General features: G+C 40.2%; 1 protein-coding gene and 2 pseudogenes across 3 annotated transcripts in view; all 3 read left to right on the top strand.

The window, feature by feature from the left end:
- The window catches only part of ACBD3 (acyl-CoA binding domain containing 3), a 47,218-nt gene extending 28,757 nt beyond the window's left edge, over nucleotides 1–18,461 (top strand). Inside the window, exons 5-8 of the mRNA XM_023203630.2 lie at nucleotides 3,238–3,412; nucleotides 8,065–8,251; nucleotides 10,277–10,561; nucleotides 16,323–18,461. Of these exons, the coding sequence (XP_023059398.1) occupies nucleotides 3,238–3,412; nucleotides 8,065–8,251; nucleotides 10,277–10,561; nucleotides 16,323–16,534 (859 nt within the window). The 3' untranslated portion in view covers nucleotides 16,535–18,461. The remainder of the gene's footprint in view (nucleotides 1–3,237; nucleotides 3,413–8,064; nucleotides 8,252–10,276; nucleotides 10,562–16,322) is intronic.
- LOC111537074 lies at nucleotides 1,074–2,449 on the top strand (annotated as a pseudogene). Its single transcript, XR_004228888.1, has one exon. The product of XR_004228888.1 is annotated as a probable ribosome biogenesis protein RLP24 pseudogene (transcript).
- LOC111537029 lies at nucleotides 16,576–18,461 on the top strand (annotated as a pseudogene). The gene is made up of 2 exons (XR_002729886.2): nucleotides 16,576–16,647; nucleotides 16,902–18,461. The product of XR_002729886.2 is annotated as an uncharacterized LOC111537029 (transcript).
- Nucleotides 18,462–21,236: the final 2,775 nt, after the last annotated feature.

The raw sequence follows: 21,236 nt of genomic DNA, 5'->3' as shown, positions 1-21,236 counted from the left end.
AACTACATCTCAAAAAAAAAGAAAAAAGGAACGTATTAGAAGGTTTTGGGGTTCACTTGCAGAACCTAGAGATTGGAAGCAGGAACTGAGGTTGCTTGGTTGTGCTCTCTGTTTCTTGTCTCTGCTTCTCTCAGCTTGTGTCTCTGCTTCATTCTTACTCTCTGCAAGTTGTCACTGTCTGCTTTGGCATATGCAAGTCTATCCCAGAATTTATTTGGTCTATGTTTCCATGCATCTGACAGAGACTGACTGGAATCTGTGAGACCCAGTTGCAACTTCCCAGGACAGAGAATCTTGTTGGCCCGGTCTATGTCAGATATCCATTTATGGTCCTTCGTACAAGATTTGGAGGCTGCAACTATTGCTTACTCAGCAAGGGCTTTGAGACTCAAGGACTGACGGTTCTTCAAGAGGGAGCTGTGGGTACAAGGAGGCAGTGATTTAACACCCGTAGAACACTGTGGGAAGTAAGTCTGAGGTTGTAGGGGTGGCATGGCTTATAGGTTAAACCAGAGAAGTTGAGAGTCCATTGATTTCTTCTCATTATTTCTGGGTAGTTCCTCAGAAAAAGATTTAGTGCTAGCCTCAAACTCACCCAGGGCCTCATTCGACTTTGGAGAAAGACTATGAATGCAGTTCTTTTTTGGGGGAGATTGTCCTAGGTGGATCCAGTGTTGTGCTGTATGCAGGAGTTTGTGAGGCTTTGCTTTGTTATCTATTAATAGATGGCTGTGAAGTCTCTGTTAAGTTGGTCACATAAGTGGTTGCTGGCCGTGGTGGCTCATGTCTGTAATCCCAGCACTTTGGGAGACCGAGGCAGGTGGATCACTTGAGGTCAGGGGTTTGAAACCAGTCTGGCCAACATGGTGAAACCATCTCTACTAAAAATATAGATTAGCCAGGCATGGTGGCAGGTGCCTGTAATCCCAGCTACTTGGGAGGCTGAGGCAGGAGAATCGCTTAAACCTGGGGGGTGGAGGTTGCAGTGAGCTGAGATCACACCACTGCACTCCAGCATGGGTGACAGAGTGAAACTCCGTCTCGAAAAAAATAAAATAAAATAAAGGACTTCCTCTCAAGCTTGGCGTTTGTTTGGTGGGGTCCCACGCAAGTTCAACAAGCGAATCGAGAAGTGTTATTTCTGTTCGGGGCCCATCTACCCTGGACACGGCATGATGTTCGTCCGCAACGATTGCAAGGTGTTCAGATTTTGCAAATCTAAATGTCATAAAAACTTTAAAAAGAAGCGCAATCCTCACAAAGTTAGGTGGACCAAAGCATTCTGGAAAGCAGCTGGCAAAGAGCTTACAGTGGATAATTCATTTGAATTTGAAAAACGTAGAAATGAACCTATCAAATACCAGCAAGAGCTATGGAATAAGACTGTTGATGCAATGAAGAGAGTTGAAGAGATCAAACAGAAATGCCAAGCTAAATTTATAATGAACAGATTGAAGAAAAATAAAGAGCTATAGAAAGTTCAGGATATCAAAGAAGTCAAGCAAAACATCCATCTTATCCGAGCCCCTCTTGCAGGCAAAGGGAAGCAGTTGGAAGAGAAAATGGTACAGCAGTTACAAGAGGATGTGGACATGGAAGATGCTCCTTAAAAATCTCTGTAACCATTTCTTTTGTGCACATTTGAAAATGCCCTTTGGATACTTGGAACTGCTAAATTATTTTATTTTTTACATAAGGTCACTTAAATGAAAAGCGATTAAAATACATCTTTCCTACATTGCCATCTACTTAACATCAGATAATACGGATGTTAGATTGCATCTCAGTGTTAAATCTTCACTGATAGATGTACTTAAGTAAATCAAGAAAATTCTTCTTATAACTATAGAAGTGAATTGTGGATGTAAAATGGTTATGCCATTTGGATAATGGCACTAGGCAGCATTTGTATAGTAACTAATGGCAAAAATTCATGGCTAGTGATGTATAAAATAAAATATTCTTTGCAGTAAAATATTTCCTTTGTTAATGTTATAGAAGGGAGGGATACAAGAAGGAACTAACAATTTGTATGGCAGTGTCAGATATTATTTTAATTTTGTTATTTCCTGTTTTGGTTTATTTGCATCTTAGAAGAGCATACTGACATTGTTTGATGAAGCCTAAATTATGCTGGACTGTTTTGACCCTTTTGATAGGTAGTTGTGGATGTTGGGGATGAGAACTGAATAATCTTTGCCTGGAGTGACACTACACTCTAGAATTTCCACTTTGGAGAATATTCAGTTCTAACTTGTGATTCCTGGTAGAACAAACTTTATTTTTCTAGCCCAGCAATGATCTAGAAGCAGAGGAATCCCAGCGCCTTTGAAAAGTTATTATGTGGTTTTCTTTTAAAAAGCTCCTGTTTTTGGAAAGTAGAATTTGTGGGTACAACATATGTTCATTATTTGTACATAAAATAAAACCATTTAAAAAGTAAAAAAAAGAAAAAAAAAAAAGGCGGCAGCAGCATGTGGTTTATCTATAAAAGAATATGAGTGTCTCTAAACTAAGCATGCCAAGATATTTTCAGTATTTCCTCTATTAAGACAGGCTTTAAATTAAATGCTGTGGACCCTCAATTTTTCACTGGCTTTATTTATACTTACCAGGGCCACCTGTAACATCTTCCAGCTATTCTTCAGCCTCTTAACTGTTTTTTATGTATTTAGGTAGAGAAGCCATAACCAACAGTTAAATACCTCATCTATGTCAGAGATGACAATCCATCATCTAACAGCATCATGGTTAATTAGTGTAACTCTAGAGCCAAACGGCCTGGATTTGCATCAGCTAGCCGTATAGTCTTGGGCAAGTAAATGAAGTCCTGGATTTGCATCTGCTAGCAGTATAGTCTTGGGCAAGTAACTGAACCCTCTGTCATAGGGTTGTTGTGAGGACTAAATGGGTTAGTATGTGTGAGTATTTTCAACCCTGCATGGCACATAGTAAGGGCACAGTAAGTGTTAGTAATTATGATGGTGGTAATGATGATGATCATATGCTCTTCTTCCATCCCGAATTTTCCTGGAAAATCCTAAGTACAAAATTAGAAGCCAGGCTTATTTTCTTAAATCTTTCTTCTGGACCCAGAACACATACTAATTGGTATACATTACTAGCTTAGTTGTTTTTAAGAGTTACAAACTATAAAAGTAAGTAATAAGGACATTTTATTTTGTCATGAACAATCTCCTATAGCCAGACTAGTATATATATTTTTAATGTTTTTAGGCAGCAGATAATGGCAGCTTTAAACTCCCAGACTGCCGTGCAGTTCCAGCAGTATGCAGCCCAACAGTATCCAGGGAACTACGAACAGCAGCAAATTCTCATCCGCCAGTTGCAGGAGCAACACTATCAGCAGTATATGCAGCAGTTGTATCAAGTCCAACTTGCACAGCAACAGGTATGATAGACAACCCTAGAATTCAGCCTTAGAGAGAGTTTTTAGTTTCATTGGAACCCAAGTTCTTTTTTAAAAGTCGCAAATGAATTTTGCATTAGTTAGCCTCTAAGGTGTAAAGTAACTTTTGGGCAGACTTGAGAATTGCACAGGCAATTGTGAGAGAAAATACGTGTTTTCAAAGCAACCGATGATGTTATATTGTTACAAGGATATTTGGGAATTGTATGGGTTGAGTGTCTTTACTGTGAGTCTGACATAGACCCTAATGGTGGTTCTAGAACATGAGGACCTGAGTAACTAGCCTTAGTTCAGAGATGTCCTTCAGGCGGTGCACTGTCAGAGGCTTGGACAGCCTCCAGTGGGAGGACTCCCCTGCCCTAAGACCATGGAATGGTTTTGCAGAGCTAGCTTGGGTCCATTTGACTTTGTGTTAGGCACCATAGTTAGGCAGTGCTCATGACAGCACATTACTATTCCTCCTCCAACTGCCTGCCCCCAAATATTTTGCTTCCACCTAGGAGAGGTTGCTTTAGGTGAAAGAACATGGGACTGGGAGTCTGATAGCACTTGGATTCTTTCCAGGCTTTGACATTACCTTGTTTGATCTCAGACAAGTTATTACTGCTCTGATTGTTCTGCGCTTTCTTTCGGTCCGTAACAATAGGATATAAAATCAAAGCACCTGTCTTGTTAACCTCACAGGACTATCAGAGGAGTCAAATGAGAAGAGTTACCCTGTAAACCATTTTTGTACTTGTGGAAGACACTAATTTTACATTCATTTTTTACATCTTGTGCAGGCATAAAATACCTCCTTAGACTTAACCCAGCTTAGTTTAACTTACTTAATTTTCATTTACAAAGCAGTTACCACCTGTCAGAAAATCTGAGGGAAGAAAAGTGTTACATTATAGTTGCTCAGCATTTCTTATTGCATGAAATAATCTTTGTTGTTTTTGCCAAACTCTTTAAATTCCTTGAAAATGTGTATTCTTACCTAAACAACGTTTTCTCCTGAGTCTTTAGCATCAGTTAGAAGTTAAAAAGCACTGCAGGTTTTTTATAATCCCGAAGAGGAGGAAAAGATGCCAAACCAGAGTTTATTGAAGATAATAAGTGATATTTTTGAGAGATTTATTCTCTCTCCTCTGAAGCCTGTTTCTACTTTAGTTTCACTTTTCCTCCTGCTTTGATAGGCAGTGAGATCATTTTTAATAGCACATACACTCTGCGCTGTCCTGTTTATAGGTTGCTATCACTTAATGAGAAGTAAGTCAAGTAGGACAAAACCACAAATCTTTGAAATGAAACTAGAAAGCCATAATAGAGGCTGGGCATAGTGGCTCATTCCTTTAATCCCAGCACTTGGGGAGGCCAAGGCCAGGATGGTTGCTTGAGGCCGGGAGTTTCAGACCAGCCTGGCAACATAGGGAGACCCCATCTCTTAAAAAAAGAAAAAAAAAACAAGCTGGGCATGGCGGTGCATGCCTCTAGTCCCAGTTACTTGGGTGGCTGAGGCGGGAGGATCACTTGAGCTCAGGAGTTTGAGGCTGTATTGAACTATGATGGCACCACTACATTCCAGCCTGGGTGACAAAGTGGGACCCTGTCTTGAAAAAAAAAAAAAAAGCCATAGGCCAGGTGTGGTGGCTCACGCCTGTAATCCCAGCACTTTGGGAGGCTGAGGTGGGTGGATCACCTGAGGTTGGGAGTTCGAGACCAGCCTGACCAATATGGAGAAACCCCGTCTCTATTAAAAATACAAAATTAGCCGGGCATGGTGGTTCATGTCTGTAATCTCAGCTACTCGGGAGGCTGAGGCAGGAGAATCACTTGAACCTAGGAGGCGGAGGTTTCAGTGAGCCAAGATTGTACCATTGCACTCCAGCCTGGGCAACAAGAGCGAAACTCCATCTCAAAAAAAAAAAAAAAGCCATATTTGAGATTAGAGTGATCAAACTCAGTTTATCAAATTGGTTGCTTCTGAGAAGAGAAAAGGAAAGGGACTGGGGAAGGAACAAAGGGAACTTTACTCCTATAAAATATTAATTTTTATATAAATAGCAAAATGAATACATTTGTTAATTTTGGGGTGTAGATACATTTGTGGGTGTTTGTTACATTGCTTTTATACCTTTCTGTGCTTTTTTTTTTTTTTTTTTTTGAGACGGAGTCTCGCTGTGTCACCCAGGCTGGAGTGCCGTGGCCGGATCTCAGCTCACTGCAAGCTCCCCCTCCCGGGTTTACGCCATTCTCCTGCCTCAGCCTCCCGAGTAGCTGGGACTACAGGCGCCCGCCACCTTGCCCAGCTAGTTTTTTGTATTTTTTAGTAGAGACGGGGTTTCACCGTATTAGCCAGGATGGTCTTGATCTCCTGACCTCGTGATCCACCCATCTCGGCCTCCCAAAGTGCTGGGATTACAGGCTTGAGCCACCGCGCCTGGCCTCCTTTCTGTGCTTTTTTAAACTTCCTAAAAACAGGAAAGAGTATGTAAATAAATCAGTACAATCTATTACATGTAGTACAATAGACTCATGGTCAGGGGATCCCAGAGAAAATTGTTTTTCTGCTAGAGCCTTTCAAGAAAGGACTAGTGGAGATGAGGGACCATTTGAGCTGGGCCTATTGATCATCAAAAATGTTCTTTTGCTTTCCTGTCATGCAGTGAATGCTCTGAGTGTGCTGACTTGTTTTGATTTTAGGTACTTTTTCTGGAAGCCAATATTCCCTCTAGAAAACTGATGTGGAAATTACTGAAAATCCAGACCTTGGAAGAAGATATCTTAAAATCTTAAGCGTGTTATTAACGTATATTAAAAGCAAAGAGAGGCATTGCTTTTCATTTAAGTAACTGACATGTAAATGATACATTCAATGAAATGTGTTTAGAGATGTGCCAAAATTTATCATTATCCCTACCCCATGGGATCATAAAGACTTCTTCCGTGTGTGTGTGTAATTTTTTTTCCTGCAGTGAACATAGGCTTACTTGCTTGCTTGTGACAGTGTTTTAGTTTAAAACATTGCTTATATGCCCAAATGCTCATCAACAGTAGAATGGATAGATTTTATCTTTTCATGATGGAATAACTTAATAGTAATGCAAACAACAAAATACAATTACTTGTGACCCTATAGATGTAACTTATAAAAGTAATGTTGAGTGAAGCCAGACATAAAAAAGAACGTATACTATACAACCCATTTCTATAAAGTTTTAAAATAGGCAAAGCAAATCTATAGTGTTATAAGTCAGAATAGTTGTTACCCTTCAGGGCAGGTGCCCAGAAAGGGGTACCAGGGAATATTCTGGATGCAGATACTCTCTTGATCTGAGTATTAGTTACATGGATGTGTTTGATTTATGAAAATTGATCAAGCTGTGTAATTTATCATTTGTACACTTTTCTACATGTATGTTGTAATTCAATTTATAGTTCCCCACCAAAGTTACCTAAGTAATACCAAGGTATTTGAAGTAGTGTCTGTCCATATTGATTTAGAAGAGGAATGTCCCAAAATAGTCCTTTGGATTTAAGATGTTTTTACTGCCATTTTGACTCAGAGGACATTTTGATTTTGTATTTATGAATACACATTTCAATCATAACTATGTAAACAGTGACAAATTTTCATTGAGAAAATATTTTTACCTCAAATTGCATCCTGTAAGCCTGTTTAATTCTTAGGTCAGCATTTCACAACACGATTAACAATTTTCAGTTTCATTGTGATCATAATTTTTCCCTGAAGTTTTAATTTATTGATTTTTTGGGGTCAATTATGTTAGAATAATTGTCCCTATTTGATTTTTTTTTATCACTTTGGGGGCCCATACCAGATTTTACCAATTATAGCTTCTGCCTTTGTGAATTTTCTTCTGTGACTATTTCTACCAAGTTTAATTTTTCTAATTTGAATTTTGTGTAAAGTTTATCAAGATTTTTTTCTTCCATCAATTTTAAGAGCACGTTACTGTATTCACTTTTTGCCTTTAATAGTTTTATTTTGGGTTATTTCTTTCTTTCTTTCTTTTTTTTTTTTTTTTTCTTTTCTTTTGAGATGGAGTTTCGCTCTTGTTGCCCAGGCTGGAATGTAATGGCACAGTCTCAGTTCACTGCAACCTCTGCCTCCCCGGTTCAAGCGATTCTCCTGCCTCAGCCTCCCAAGTAGCTGGGATTAGAGGCATGCACCGCCATGCCCAGCTAATTTTGTATTTTTAGTAGAGACAGGGTTTCACCATGTTGGTCAGGCTGGTCTTGAGCTCCTGACCTCAAGTGATCCACCCACCTCGGCCTCCCAAAGTGCTGGGATCACAGTTATGAGCCACTTCGACTGGCCTTACTTACTTTAATTTTTCCTGGTTAGTTTTTATAGTGATTCTCAGATTACAGAAATTTGAGCCTTAGTTTTAGGCTTTTGTCCACATTAATTTTTTATTATTGATTTTTTATTATTTTTAGCTGTCAGTTTGATATTGTACTACTAATATTCATTATAGATAGGATAAAAACTGATAAAAAATTGTTAGTAATTTCTTGAGCATAGCACTTTGATAGGGCAACAGCGTGGTGTCAGATGTACTCCAGGGCAGATGTCCTATTTGCTAGCCTTCCTGGTCAGTGTGTCTTCACTTTCTCTTGATTTATAGGCAGCATTACAGAAACAACAGGAAGTAGTAGTGGCTGGGTCTTCCTTGCCTACATCATCAAAAGTAAATGCAACTGTACCAAGTGATGTGATGTCGGTTAATGGACAGGCCAAAACACACGCTGACAACTCCGAAAAAGAACTGGAATCAGAAACTGCAGAAGAAGCCCTGGAGAATGGACCAAAAGGTAGGTTTTGCATATGTGTTTGTCCGGATGTCATAATTCCAAATCTGTGAAAGGCAAAAGTCAAGAAGTCAGGTTATAATTAGCTTTTGAGAACAATTACATCTTTGTGAGAGTTGAACTTTTTTTTACTCTTTTTAGTCTGAATCTGATGCTCGGGTGACTCATAGACCAGTGTAGAAGAGCAAATCAGATGTCTTTGGACACTTTTAAGACAAAAGTTATGTTTTGTCTTATTTTATATATATAAAAATTATCTATTGCTGCATAACAAATTACAGGCTGGGCGCAGTGGTTCATACCTGTAATCCCAGCACTCTGGGAGGCTGAGACAGGAAGATACTTGAGCCCAAGAGTTTGAGGCTGCAGTGAAGTATGATTGCACCTGCCTGGGTGACAAAGCAAGACTCTTAAAAAAAAAACGAAAACAAATTACACCTAAATTTAGTAGCTTGAAATAACAATAAACATTTATTACTTTCTTGCACAGCTTCAGTGGGTCAGGATTTCAGGAGCAGTTTAGCTGAATGGCTCTGACTTAGGCTCCCTCATGAGATTGCAGTCAAGGTGTTGGTGCTGAGACTAGAAGATCTGCTTCCAAAATGGTTCCCTCACATGACTGGCTTTTGGCCAGAAGCTCAGTTCCTGGCCCCATGAAGCCTCTCCATAGGGCTTCTTGAGGGTCCTCAAAACAGTTACTAGCTTCCACTAGAGCACATGATCTGAAAGAGAATAGGGCAGAAGTGGCAGTGTCTTTTATGCCTTGACTTTGGAACTTCCCACCATCATCTGTTGGTCACACATACCAATCCTAATATATTGTGGCTGGTGACCTCACAAGTGCATGAAGACCCAGAGGCGAGGATCCCTGGGGACCATCTTGGAGGCTGGCTACCATATAAATATATATATTTTTGAGACTAACTTACCATGTTGCCTAGAAAATAACTGCATTTTCAAAGCTCTACTAACTTTCCATGGGCAGCTCATTTGTTCATTCAGCAATTAGTTGAAGGTTTCCTGAGTGCTGGGAGTACAGTGGTGAGGCAAAATAACACACAGAAAATGTAGATTGTAGCTGTGGTAGGTACGGTGATGGAGAGAGGGGTACATTATCTTTGAGAGAATGTAAAACAGGGAAGTGTGACCTAGTCAGAGAGGCCATCAGAGGCTTCCCAGAGGAAGGGACGTTGACCTAAGATATCCGAAGCAAGAAGAATTAACTAAGTAAGGAGGAAGAGGAGAGCATTTCAGTGACAGTGGTCGCGGATGGTGGTATGGTTCATAAGAAATTTGGTTTCAGAGATCTTCTTGTCTGTTTAGAAAAAGTAATAATTGCCTCAGAAAAGGCTTTGAAATCCCTTGGTTTACTGCCCCCTGCCTTTTTTTTCTTATCAAGGGATTATACTAGCATTTTCAAATGAGAGAAAATATTTCAAAGGCTCTGTGACTTTGAAAAACTTACTGCATAGTCAAGTGCATATAGATACTGCTCAGTAACAAGACTTCACCCCTTTTTCTCAATCCCTAGTGGTTCTAATCCTGTCTGAGTTTTCGTTTCTTTGAGCTCCTTTAGAATAGCCCCTAGAACTTTGGGATAGTTGGAGGTAAAGAATTTTTCAACAGACAGGCTGAAGTCAAAGTCCAGCTTTCTTTGTTCACATCTACAAGAGTAATTTATTCCTAAAGCCAGAATCTCTCTTCCTTGCTAGAATATTTCCCTCACTCCAGCTGGGGCCTTCCCAGGGTCATTCTTGAACCTCCATAGAGGGAGTGTTGTTTCTAAGACTGTGGGATGCCATTGTTACTTGAAGAAGTGTGATGACCTCTGAGTGCCTGCAACATTGTTAAACATAGTAATCTGGAGAGACTCCCATAGGGAGGCTTTCTTATTCCTCCTCCTTGATCTAAGCTAGACCTATTGTACTTGGTGCCTGAGTACAACTGATCAGGTAGTCCTGTGAAAATGTGGCTACCTGCAGGGTGAAGGCTCTTTTTCTTTAGCGTTTTAATTCCTGTTGCCTTTAGAATCTCTTCCAGTAATAGCAGCTCCATCCATGTGGACACGACCTCAGATCAAAGACTTCAAAGAGAAGATTCAGCAGGATGCAGATTCCGTGATTACGGTGGGCCGAGGAGAAGTGGTCACTGTTCGAGTACCCACCCATGAAGAAGGATCATACCTCTTTTGGGAATTTGCTACAGACAATTATGACATTGGGTTTGGGGTGTATTTTGAATGGACAGACTCTCCAAACACTGCTGTCAGCGTGCATGTCAGTGAGTCCAGCGATGACGACGAGGAGGAAGAAGGTAGAACCTTGGTCCATATTCAGTAGCTGCTGGGTTGTATGTTGGCAGAAATGGTACATGGTTCAGGTGTCACCCAGCCTTATGCTTCCTGATTAACACTTCATGGTTAGGGAACACTTTCTTCATTAGTGGGACCTTGGGCTGAAAAGGTTGTGAGGCCAGGCTCCTGTAGGGGATTGGAGCCTGAACCTGAATTTTTCAGAATGCCAGGAAAATCTATTTGGCAATTTGCTGTTTTACTCCTTTCTGAATACTATTTTACTTCTAACCTTGTGTGTTGAAAAACCAAATATGCAAGATCACTTTTTAAAAATTTAAAAATTTTTTTCTTTTTGTTTTTGAGATGGAGTCTCACTCTGTCACCCAGACTGGAGTACGGTGACGCGATCTCTGCTCACTGCAATCTCTGCCTCTTAGGTTCAAGCGATTCTCCTGCCTCGGCCTCCTGAGTAGCTGAGATTACAGGCACACACCACTATGCCCGGCTAATTTTTTGTATTTTTAGTAGAGACGAGATTTCACCATGTTGGTCAGGCTGGTCTCGAACTCCTGACCTTGTGCTCCACCCACCTTGGCCTCCCAAAGTTCTGGGATTACAGGCGTGAGCCACTGCGCCTGGCCCACTTTGAAAAATTTTAAAGGAGCAAGTAAGAATTCCTGTCAACCCTGGCATTTACTTAAATGTATATCGTTGATATTAGCTTTTAAGGTCATTATTCTAAGATTCTTTATGTAAATACAGAAACTCACCAGAACATTCCACTTAAAAAAAATTTCAAATATTTTTCCATTTGGAAATCCCTATTTTGCTAGAGTGGAATTTTTACTTCCTCTGAAAATGGAAGTAATAAGTAGACAATAAGTTTCTGTCTAATAAGTAGACAGAAACATATACAGCAGGTGTGCTATAACATTTCTTGAAATTAAGTTTAATATTCAATTTAACAGTTAATATTTAATTTAATGCTAATCAAAAGATAATCCAAATATAATTCTGTACCATTACCTACATGAACCATCAGAGTATCCCAGAAGTTTCAGTACATCTTGCAGATTGATTTATTGTCTGAATAAGTAGACAAAATTGGGTGTTTCAGAGGACAGTCTAAAGGACAGTCTCAAATATCTTGGTCTAAGAAATAGGTTTTTGAGATGATGGTTTCTGTATTTTTGTTACCCAGGGAAAGTTAGAATGTAAGGTTTGTTTATATACACTTAATAAGCACTTATTTGTTGACTTGATTCAGAGTGATATGGAATGTGTGCTCTGTGAGAATGGAAAAGCACCACGTCTCAGTTCTTCTGGAATAACTGACCGTTTACAAGGTGGCTTGTAAACAGACTGCTTGTTCTTGAAGAGGGTTGGCATTGTTGCTTTACAGATTACAATGGGATAAAGTTAAAAAGATATTGTTGGAAGTACATGGAATAAGCCTGAAAGTTCTATCAACTTGTGAAATACAGAGTTGTCCAATCATGTTACCATACCATGCAACACCCTGGGGCCTCTGGGGCTATCTACAGAAACATACACAGCAGGTGTGCCGTAACATTTCTTGAAATTAAGTTTAATATTCAATTTAATAGTTAATATTTAATTTAATGCTAATCAAAAGATAATCCAGAGATAATTCTGCACCATTATCTACATGAATCATCAGAGTATCCCAGAAGTTTCAGTACATCTTGCAGATTGACTCTTACCCCAGAAGCAGATTTAAAATCCTTCATTATACCACAGGTCCAGATTCTAGCTGGTAAATATGGAAACATGAGCTGCTTTGTCTTACATGGCATTTTGTTTTCATCGGTCTTTATTCCTGAGTACCACAAGCAAGGTAAAGCATTGCCCATAAATAATACTGACTGAGACAGAAAGAAAAAATATAAGATTGAAAAAGCCTGGGCCGGGTGCAGTGGCTCATGCCTGTAATCCCAACACTTTGGTTGGCCAAGGTAGGCGGATCACAAGGTCAGGAGTTTGAGACCAGTCTGGCCAACATGGTGAAGCCCCGTCGCTACTAAAAATATAAAAATTAGCTGAACGTGGTGGCGGGTGCCTGTAATCCCAGCTACTCGGGATGCTGAGGCAGGAAAATCACTTGAACCTGGGAGGTGGAGGTTGCAGTGAGCCAAGATCACACCACTGCACTCCAGCCTGGATGACAGAACGAGACTCCGTCTCAAAAAAAAAAAAGAAAAAGCCTGTCTGGGCATACAACTGTAATCTCAGCTTTTGGGGAGGCCAAGTAAGGAAGATCTCTTGAGGCCAGAAGTTTAAGACCAGCCTGGGCAAACCGTTTTGTAGAGTGACACCCCATCTATCCAAAAAAAATTTTTTTTTAGTTAGCTGGGTGTGATGGCATGTACCTGTAGTCCCAGGTACACGGGAGGCTGAGGCAAGAGGATCGCTTGAGCCCAGGAGTTCGAGGCTATAGTGAGCCATATGATCACGTCACTGCATTCCAGCCCGAGCGATAGAGCTAGGCCCTCCCTCTAAACAACAAAAACAAAAAAAAAACAGATTAAAAAAAACCAGAAGCGGTTAGAGAGCGGGACTGTAGCAGATTGGCCAGGGGCCACTACTGTTTTCTCATGTGACCTTCAACAATGTCAGAACCTGTTCTGTCCTTTCTGTTGCATCACAGGGACTCATTAAAGTCAGACTCTCTGCAGATGTCTGGGAAGGAAAGCTTTTGTATGTGTACAAATTACTGTACTTACAAAGAACTGTGTGAGGCCAGGCACGGTGGCCCCTGCCTGTAATCTCAGCACTTTAGGAGGCCAAAGCAGGTGGATTGCTTGAGCTCAGGAGTTCAAGACCAGCCTGGGCAACATGGTGAAACCCTGTCTCTAGCAAAAATACAAAAAACTAGCTGGGCATGGTGGTGTGCACCTATAGTCCCAGCTACTTGGGTGGCTGAGGTGGGAGGATTGCTTGAGCCCAGGAGTTAGAGGTTGCAGTGAGCTGAGATCAAGTCAGTTCACTCCAGCCTGGGCCACAGAGCCCGACGCCATCTCAAAAAAAAAAGATGGCCGGGCATGGTGGCTCACACCTGTAATCCCAGCACTTTAAATCCCAGCACTTTGGTGGCTCACACCTGTAATCCCAGCACTTTAAAATCCTCACACTTTAATCCCAGGCAGGTGGATCACCTGAGGTCAGGAGTTCAAGACCAGCCTGGCCAACATGGTGAAACCCCATCTCTACTAAAAGTACAAAAATTAGCCAGGCCTGGTGACGTGCACCTGTAATCCCAGCTACTTGGGAGGCTGAGGCAGGAGAATCACTTGAACTCGGGAGGTGGAGGTTGCAGTGAGCCTAGATCGTGCCATTGTACTCCAGCCTGGGCAGCAGAGCCAGACTCCATCTCAAAAAAAAAAACGAAGGAGCTTTGTGAATAAGAATTCTCTGTTCAGAAATTGGTTGAGGTAATGTGTTTCTCCTGACTTGCCTATGAACCCTCAGCTGCTGATAGTTTTGGGGTTATATTGGTGTTGGGAAGATCACTGGTGAAAATGGCAGGGGTTCATTTCTAGAAATGAGAACCTTGATATCCTTGATCTTAGCTCTAATATGTCCCTCAAATGAAAGATGGCATTGCCTGTACTTGTACCATTCCTAATCATAAAATGATTTGCACTAAAACATTTTAGCCTCACAGCAGTGAAGCTTTATCACGCCTAAGAATTGTTCATTAAGTGAGTGTAACTTTATCCCATTTAAAGATTAGCTCACAAACTGTATTTGTCCATATGCCTTAGAAGCTACTGTCCTACCATATCTTGTATTTCATATGGTAGAAGAGTCTGGGATTTTTGTTTTTTGCTTTGGTTTGTCTTCCTTAGGTCTTGAAAGGTAGACAGAGGAGTTTGCTTTCTTTGAAGAAGCATGGATGGTAACACATCCTCCTGTTTTAATTCTCCACTTTGTTGTTTACAGGTCCTGAACCTTTGTTTAAATTCATAAAAGATACCTTTTCATCTATCCCCGTAATCTTTAGTTTTATAGATTTTGAACAAAATTTGAGTCTTGAATCAGTGGACCACTCTGTTTCTTGAATGTCAACAATAGTGTACATTTTGGATGGTTCTGTATTTCTCATTTGCATGTGAAGCATGCTTAATTATAGGTATTTCTGTGGTACAGTAAATCTGATTTTGACCTACATTTATTAGAGTGCCATCTGCTTTTTTAAAATAAACGTTCAATTTTAGAATAGTTTTGGATTTACGGAAAAGTTGCAAAGATAGTTCAAAGAGTACCCATATACCCTGTACCAAGTTCCCTCTGTTGTTAGCATCTTACATTGTACTGTGATGCACTCATCACAGCTAATGAAATAATATTGATACATTGATTCATTAATTAACTAGAGTCCATATTTATTCAGATGTTTTTAGTTTTTACCGAATGTTCCAGGATCATTCCAGGATGCCACATTATAGTCAGTCATCATATCTCCTTAATCTGCTCTAGACGGTGAGAATTTCTCAGACTTACCTTGTTTTAATTTCCTGATAGGGGCCATTGACAAGCATCACTCAGTTAATTTGTGTTGCCAGAATTCACTCTGCCATGTTATAAACCTGAAAATCCATTCCTGTAGTCCCAGTCTCTTAAAAAAAAAAAAAAAAAAAAAAAAAAAAAACATAAACCTGAAACTCTTGTCTTCTATAGTGAATACTCCCTTGACCTCTTTTCTTTGAGCCAGTTTATATTAAATATGTTAAACTGAGACTTCAAAGCTGATTCATAATTTTCTCATTCCTGTAGGTTTCTAGAGGTATTTTTTTTTCCGAACCTCATAGCATTACAGTTCAGAAAACTATTAACCGGGGGCAAACCTATAATCAGAGCTCGTTTTTTGCCACTTAGATCATCTCTGGGTTAAATTGGCCTAGTGAAAATAATTGAATTTTCAGAGTATCTCTGAATGCCTATCTCTGTACTATGGTTTTTTCATTTTACTCCTTCTATTTAAGATATACAGAAAGCAGTAGTCCTCACAAATCATCTTCCATCCTTCTAAAATGGGGAGGAATCATATTGTTCAGAAGGAGGATGATGAGAGCAACGTTTTCTTGTTACTCAGATGAGTGAAATTCCTGGGGATGAATTAGGAATTGAATGGCTATGGAAAGGGGAAAATGGGACCTAGAAATAGGAGTGGTAGTAAGCACAGAAAGAGAGAGGATGCTGACCACTGCTACCACTAGATATTCATCACTGGGCTCCCAGGGCTCAGAACAGGGTTTGGTATATAGCACATACTCAGGTATTTGAATGAGTGAGTGAATGAATGAATGAACTAATAAATGCTCGCATGCACATAACTTGTTCAGTGGTTCAACAGAATTCCCAACAAGAGCAGTTTCTCAAAGAAAGGATAGGCCGGGGCATGGTGGCTCACGCCTGTAATCCCAGCACTTTGGGAGGCCAAGGAGGCAGATCCACAGGGTCAGGAGGTCGAGACAATCCTGGCCAACATGATGAAACCCCATCTCTACTAAAAATACAAAAATTATCTGGGTGTGGTTGCGCACGCCTGTAATCCCAGCTACTTGGGAAGCTGAGGCAGGAGAATCGCTTGAACCCAGGAGGCGGAGGTTGCAGTGAGCTGAGATCACGCCCCTGCACTCCATGCTGGGTGACGGAGCGAGACTCTGTCTCCAAAAAACAAGAAACGATAAATTTTAATTGCTTGATGCAAGTGTGGTTTTCCTGAATCTGTTCATTGACTTGTCTCTTTTCTTACAGAAAACATCAGTTGTGAAGAGAAAGCCAAAAAGAATGCCAACAAGCCTCTGCTGGATGAGATTGTGCCTGTGTACCGACGGGACTGTCATGAGGAGGTGTATGCTGGCAGCCACCAATATCCAGGGAGAGGAGTCTATCTCCTCAAGTTTGACAACTCCTACTCTTTGTGGAGGTCAAAATCAGTCTACTACAGAGTCTATTATACTAGATAAAAATGTTGTTACAAAGTCTGGAGTCTAGGGTTGGGCAGAAGATGGCATTTAATTTGGAAATTTCTTTTTACTTTTGTGGAGCATTAGAGTCAGGGTTTACCTTATTGATATTGGTCTGATGGTTTGTGAACTCTTGCTGGGAATCAAAATTTCCTTGAGACTCTTTAGCATTCATACTTTGGGGTTAAAGGAGATTCCTCAGACTCATCCAGCCCTTGGGTGCTGACCAGCAGAGTCACTAGTGGATGCTGAAGTTACATGAGCTACATGTTAAATATTTAAAGTCTCCAAAATAAAACACCTCGACGTTGACCTTCCCCAGCTGATGGTTAGCCCCTTGCTGCCTGCTCCATGTGTCTTATGAGAGCCCATAGTTACAGTGCCCTCTAATTTGAAATCCTTAAGTTAATAAGTCTATATCAGGTGCAGCTGGCTTTGATTAAAGGTCATTTTTAAAACTTAAAAACTCAAGACCTCACAGATTATAATAGAAAAAGAAATGGCCTCAGTTTGATCTTGTTTGGAATGACCCAGATTGTTTCTGCTTTAGGTGCAGCTGTTTAGTTCAGAGTTATATTACAGAGAATTATTTTCTGAGATAATCTTAAACTAGAATCTTCAAAACTAATTGATAATTGAAGTATCAAGATACGTAGAACACCTCAGAGATTTTTCTTCAGGAGCTTCCACAAACTTTGAATCCTTGTATCTTTATTTGATATTCATACTACTAGTAGCAAAATACAAGTTTTTTGTTTTGTTTTGATTTGGCTTCATAGAGTATCTCAAATTGAAAGAAACTTTTCTGCACAAAGAATACAATTAGGGATTTTGTAAACTCAAATTGGCACCTACTGAATTAAAATACATAAAATCATTTAAATATAATTCAGCATATGGGAAGTAACATTGCACTAATATGGAAATCACTGCCAGAGACAGTCTATTTTCTTTTAATTTGTTACTACTTAGTCACAAATCCTACGTTATTCCAGTTTGGAATTACTTATTAAGGAGAATTGGAAATACATATGCCCATGCTTAAATTTTATAGCTTTAATTTGTATTATTTCTTTATTGGCGGGAAGAGGTACATCTTTGTTTTCCTTACTGAAAACAAATATGGATTAATTGCCTCAAATTTGTATAAGTGATTGGCTAGTGATTCTTGTTTTCAGAAGGGAGAGTGGTGTAGATAGAAAATGACAAAGATGGCAATATACACTTAATGTTGTTATATGTTGTTACTGAAATACGTAGATTTTTAAAATTTCAAATCCTAAATCACTTCTTGTAGGAGGGTTTTCATTAACTAGCTGCAATATATACAGTTCACTACATATGGGTTGTTTGAATTTTTTGTGTGCTGTATTTCTTTCTGTTTTTTAATACCTGGTTTTGTACATATCTAACTCTGTTGTCTTTTGGTTGTTCAGAAACTGGATTATTTTTTTCTTAGGCAGTGCTTAATTTGTGTTTTTTAATTTTGATTCAGAAGTAGTCCCAGCTCATAGGTGTTCATACTGTTACGTCTAGAACATTTGTCAGGCTGTCAGCTCTCATGTACATATGGTATAGAAACCATGGAGTTAGGCACTTCCTGGATTTTTTTTTATGAGAAAAATACTGTATTTAAAATGTAAAATAAACTTTTAAAAAGCAGGCACTAATATATATTTCTTCCAGCCTTTGATTACAAATTTGTCCTTGCACAGGTTAAGATGAATTATCTCCTAAAAATATGATTGTTCTTGGGAGCAGTGTATGTTACTTTACATAGCAGCGGTTCCTGTCATGTGTTCATGTCAGAATATTTTTGGTTTTAAACTTTTTTATTGCCTTTGGCTGTTGATTAGTACAGTACAAGTGCAATTTCAGAAAGATCTTGAAAGTAATATATTTAATCAATTAAAATGTTTATCTGTAACTTGTTGATGTTTCATTAATATAGTTACTCTCTGAAGCATTAGTACAGTATTTCAACATTCGGGTAGGAGAAAAAGAAATGTTTCAAATATCTTTTTTTTAAAGGCTGTGGTTGAAAAACAACTCTTTCTGGCCGATTATTTAGTTTTACTATTAATTACCTTACTGAATTAAAATAGATTTAAATTTTTCCACACTTTCAAATGCAAAGGCTAGCACTGATTTTTCTTCTTGAAAATGACTAGGTTATAAAGCTGTTTCTCTACACTACTACCATGTGTGTAGTGTGTTCCATGAAATACATGGACCCAGCACACTTTAATAGATCTCCAGAGGCAGAGCCCTCGCTCACTCGGGGTGGATGATTGCAGAGCAGTTGTGGGGAAGTGCCCAGCCAGTGTGATATGGAGTCCTAGAATGAGGTTGCTACATCCAGATGACCCCACTGATAGGCAGGGTGACCGGCGTCATTTTTTTCTTTTGAAATCTGGGAAGATAGATGAGGTGAACCATCTTGCTCTTTTTGCTGTGTGGAACACCATAAAGCCAGACTGAAGACGTATTAAGGAGAGCAGCTGAGATAAGCACACCTTGGAAACCATGCTGCTGAGTCTTGACCATCTGTCTTTTGGAGCAGGAGAAGCAACTGGTTCAAAATAATAAATAATTGCTAATAATTCATTAGGGCTTAAAGTTCAACAATGAGGGACCGGGTGCGGTGGCTCACGCCTGTAATCCCAGCACTTTGGGAGGCTGAAGTGGGTGGATCACGAGGTCAGGAGATCGAGACCATCCTGGCTAACACGATGAAACCCAGTCTCTACTAAAAATACAAAAAATTAGCCAAGTGTGGTGGCGGGCACCTGTAGTCCCAGCTACTCGGGAGGCTGAGGCAGGAGAATGGCGTGAACCTGGAAGGTGGAACTTGTAGTGAGCCGAGATGGTGCCACTACATTCCAGCCTGGACGACAGAGTGAGACTCTGTCTCAAATAAATAAATAAATAAAAATAGAAGTTCACCAGTCAGTAACCGGGCATGGGGGCACACACCTGTATAGTCCCAGCTACTCGGGAGGCTGAGGCATGAAAATTGCTTGAACCCAGAAGGCATAGGTTGCAGTGAGCCTAGATCACACCACTACACTTCAGCCTGGGTGACAGAGCAAGACTCTGTCTTGTGGGGGAAGAAGGAAAGTTCAACAATCTACAACCAAAACCATCTTTGCTTCTCTCCCTGGCTTTTTCTCAGTTCAACACTTTGGTCTGCAACCTAAAAACGTGTGCCTGTGTATCTACTTGGGGTAGAGCAGATCTTCATTTCCATTGATTAGCTTTTCAAAATATGTGTACATCAGTATTGGACTTTTGTCTCACATATATCTCAGTTCTTCAATTTTCTTAAAGTGTTTTTTCTTTTCTTTTTTTTTTTTTTTCGAGACTGGGTCTCACTCTGTCACTTGGACTGAACTGCAATGGTACAATCACAGATCACTGCAGCCTCAACCTCCTGGGCTCAAGCGATCCTCCCACCTCAGCCTCCCCAATGGCTGGGATTATAGGTGCATGCACTACCATGCCTGGCTAATTTTTGTATTTTTTGTAGAAATGGGGTTTCACCATGTTGTCCAGGCTGGTCTCAAACTCCTGGACTCAAGTGATCCACCCGCTTCAGCCTCCCAAAGTGCTGGTATTACAGGCATAAGCCACCGCACCTCACCCTAATTTTTATATTAGTAGAGATGGGGGTTCACCATGTTGGCCAGGCAGGTCTCAAACTCCAGACTTAAGGTGATCTGCCTGCATAGGCCTCCCAAAGTGCTGGGATTATAGGTGTGAGCCACTGTGCCAGGCCAATAAAAACGATTTTTATCTTTTTCCAAGGTTCATTAACTTACATGTCTCCAGTGAAAGGTAGCACCCCTTTTTTGGGCATGGCAAAGTGTGGAAATGTGAACATGTTTTCTATAAGGTCTACATTTTGCAACTTTTAAAATTCCAGGTTGTGTTTTGGAGAACTTTTAAGTATTCTGTCATGTTCTTTTAATCAACTGTGTGTTCTTCCATAGAATGTCTTTTTAGCTATTTTTCTGTTGTTGAACATTTAGGTTACTTTTGATTTTTCATTGTTATTAGAAGTGATGTTCCAGTTATTTGTCTCTCCGCAAATCTGCATGAGGTTTTCAAAAGTATATACCAAGAAGTGGATACTGGGCCAGGCGTGGTGGCTCACGCCTGTAATCCCAGCACTTTGGGAGGCTGAGGTGGGCAGATCACTTGAGGCCAGGAGTTCAAGACTAGCCTGGCCAACATGGCAAAACCCTATCTCTACTAAAAATACAAGCAATTAGCCGGGCCTGGTGGCAGGCGCTTGTAATCTCAGCTACTTGGGAGGCTGAGGCACAAGAATCACTTGAACCCAGGAGGCGGAGGTTGCAGGGAGACGAGATCGTGCCACTGCACTCCGGCATGGGTGACAGAGTGAGACTCTGCCTCAAAAAAAAGAAAAAAAGTGGATACTGGATCATAAATTTTTGGCATTTTTATTTATTTTATAAATAAATAAATTTATTCCTTCCTGAACTACTAGGGAGGCAGAGGCCAGAGGATCACTTGAGCACAGGAGCTGAAGGCTGCAGTGAGCTGATGGCACCACTGCACTCCAGCCTGGGTGATAGAGCAAGACTCTGTCTCAGAAACAAAATTCTGAAAAATAAATTCTTATGCTCATGTGCAAGTTTCTCCAGTGTATATACCAAGAAGCAGAATTGTTAAGCCA

The sequence above is a fragment of the Piliocolobus tephrosceles genome, chromosome 1 (assembly GCF_002776525.5).
Source record: "Piliocolobus tephrosceles isolate RC106 chromosome 1, ASM277652v3, whole genome shotgun sequence".
In the NCBI taxonomy this organism is placed as follows: domain Eukaryota; kingdom Metazoa; phylum Chordata; class Mammalia; order Primates; family Cercopithecidae; genus Piliocolobus; species Piliocolobus tephrosceles.
Note: the sequence above shows the minus strand (reverse complement) of the source record. Positions and strands in the feature narration are given on the sequence as shown.